General features: G+C 34.8%; 1 protein-coding gene across 1 annotated transcript; it reads left to right on the top strand.

The window, feature by feature from the left end:
• The first annotated feature begins 1,016 nt into the window (after nucleotides 1-1,016).
• Nucleotides 1,017-1,984, top strand: LOC132309440 (uncharacterized). The gene is made up of 2 exons (XM_059807750.1): nucleotides 1,017-1,398; nucleotides 1,956-1,984. Exons 1-2 carry the CDS (start codon nucleotides 1,017-1,019, stop codon nucleotides 1,982-1,984), a joined length of 411 nt encoding a protein of 136 aa, XP_059663733.1.
• Nucleotides 1,985-2,790: the final 806 nt, after the last annotated feature.

The raw sequence follows: 2,790 nt of genomic DNA, 5'->3' as shown, positions 1-2,790 counted from the left end.
GCTTCTCTTGACGAGTACAAGCTTCCTATGGGTGTTTACAGACAGTTAAAGGACGCCCGTACAGCAAGAATAGTTTTGAAATGTTAAAAGCTGAATCCATTGGCCATTTATATTGCTTCTGTCTTTTATTTGATGCATGGAATAATTTAATACTTATTATAATTGTTCATGCATTGGATCCATGATTTTTTAACTAAATGGCTTGATTTATATTAATTAAATTATGAAGATAAATTGGATTCGATTGTTAATCAATTTGAGGGCATTTATTGGGAAACAGAAAAATTATTTTTGTAGATTATTTTTTGCCTCAAATTAAATATTAGGGAATCATTTAAAATTCATATATTTTCTAAATTTAATTGGATTAAAATCAAGGCGCTTTGCATGCATTAAATCATAAATTGAAAACCTAGTTTTATATTATTAAAAAATTGAGCGGGAGCGGGAATTTTTTATACATTACCCCATGGCCTTCGTAATTATAACCATTATGATTAGATCTTTAAAAATAAGGCTCCACGCATGATTTAAAGAGTCTAGATTACAAGAATGGTTGTCTCACAAAAATATATTTATTAAATAACTATTATAGTTAGATCTTAAAAAATAAGGCCCAACGCATGATTTAAAGAGTTTAATCTATTAATGGCAATATATTTAATATTTGATTTTTCGTTGGAGTATTAATTATGTTATACACTCAATCTAAAATCAATAGTATTAGCTCCCCAACGGAGTGGTCTATACTAGGTGATTTTAGAAAGGCTAAATCTAATCGGGAATTATTTCATATATAGATAAGGCATTGTCTAAAGAGATATGGAAATAATGAGTTGTTCTCGTCAATAAGCAATAATGAATTCCGCCAACCGGATAAGTTATTGGCATATTGATTGTCCGTTTTTTCATGCAATGTGGTTAAGGGACCCATAATTAATTAATTATTTTATTCTTGCATGATTATTATTATTCATTTTATTTATTGTATGAATGCTTTTATTTTCAGATTTATCATGACTAGTCCATTCAGTCCACTTGCAAACATACTAAAAGAAAAGCGATTAACTGGATTTAATTATATCGATTGGAAAAGGCAACTAGATATTGTACTCACATATGAGGGGTTGAATTATGTGCTTACTACTCCTAGACCTTCTCCACCTTTGCCTGAGGATCCTCCTGAGGAGCATGAAGTTTTTAAGAAATGGAATAAAGCAGATGAGATGACTAGGTGCTACATTCTTGCTTCACTCTCGAATGTACTCCAAAGTCAACATCTTCAATATCTCACTTCTGCAGACATCATACTTAACCTTAAGGAAATGTTTAGGCAAATTGGTAAGAGTGCATGCCAAAATGCTATGACAAATTTGATGACCATTAAGATGGTCCAAGGTACTTCAGTTCGGGAACATGCTTTAAAAATGATTGGTTTTTTAAATGAACTGGAGATCCTTGGATGCAACTTGGATGGTGAACTTCAGGTTGACATGATTATCGCTTTATTGTCAGACTCATTTAACTCTTTTAGGGTTAATTATTATATGAATAAGCTTGAGTACACACTCGCTGAACTTTTGAATGAGTTGGTAACCTTTGAAGGGATAATCAAAAGTAAGGGTGCATCTATCAACTACACTCAGTCTGCTGGACCATCCACTTCTAGGCCCAAGAGGAAGGGCAAGAAAAAGAAGAAGGATGGTGCCAAAACTGTGGTTGTGCCAAACAAAGTAATCCAAAAGGATAAGGGAAAGAAGAAAGTGCGGGTTGAAGGCGAAGGAAACTGCTTCCATTGCGGTCAACCGGGACACTGGAAACCTAACTGCCCAATACTTCGCACACAAGGCAAAGGAAAAGGTATATTCATTGTTGAGGCATGTAATGTGGTTGAATCTATAGATTCCTGGTGCATAGATTCTGGAGCCACTAATCATGTTTGCAATACATTGCAGGAATTCTAGGAGTCCAGAAGCCTCAATGAAGGAGAGATATACTTGCATATGGGATCTAATGCCAAGGTGGAAGCTAAAGCAGTGGGAGTGGTTCATATGCAGTTTGATAGTGGGAGGAGTCTTATTTTAGAAGATTGTCTTTATGCGCCAAATGTTAGGCACAATTTAATTTCAGTTTCTTCGTTGGTTTGCAAAAATTATATTTTTACTTTTGGAAAAAATGTTTTAATTAAATTAAATGGTTGTGTTATAACTTCTGGTGCATTGAAAGATAATCTATATGTTTTAACTCCTAGCTCATATCAAATGCAAAATTATGAATTAAATGCAACTTCATCTAGATTGAATGTTAAAAGAAAAGCAGTTTCTCCAAACTCATTGTATCATTGGCATCTACGATTGGGTCACATCAATCAAAATACGATTCAAAGGTTGGTTAAAGAAGGTTTATTACCTTGTGAGGCAGAGGAGCCTATGCCAACTTGTGAATCTTGTATTGAAGGAAAGATGACTTGAAGGGCTTACTCAGCCAAAGGATATAGAGCCAAAGAACAATTAGAGTTGGTGCACACAGATGTGTGTGGTCCCATGAACACCCAAGCGAGATGAGGGTTTGAGTACTTCATCACTTTCATTGATGATTATTCACGTTTTGGATATATTTACCTAATGCGACACAAGTTAGAAGCTTATGGAAAATTCTGTGAGTTTCAGGCGGAAGTGGAGCGTAGATTAGGTAAACTTATCAAAACACTTCGATCTGATCGAGGAGGTGAATACCTCCTGGGGGAGTTCAAGGATCATATGGTCAATGAGGGTATTGTGCGCCAGTTAT

The sequence above is a fragment of the Cornus florida genome, unplaced genomic scaffold, assembly GCF_030987335.1.
Source record: "Cornus florida cultivar Cherokee Brave unplaced genomic scaffold, ASM3098733v1 CherokeeBrave_3.0.0_Hap2_Chr05, whole genome shotgun sequence".
In the NCBI taxonomy this organism is placed as follows: domain Eukaryota; kingdom Viridiplantae; phylum Streptophyta; class Magnoliopsida; order Cornales; family Cornaceae; genus Cornus; species Cornus florida.
The sequence above is the reverse complement of the archived record's forward strand: the minus strand, read 5'-3'. Positions and strand labels throughout refer to the sequence as shown.

What these genes read in the sequence shown, in the direction of transcription:
- LOC132309440 (XM_059807750.1), top strand. Translation starts at nt 1,017, where the DNA reads ATGACTAGTCCATTCAGTCCACTTGCAAACATACTAAAAGAAAAGCGA. An exon ending in GACCATTAAGATGGTCCAAG is followed by an intron (nt 1,399 to 1,955) that starts GTACTTCAGTTC and finishes AATACATTGCAG; the next exon opens with GAATTCTAGGAGTCCAGAAG.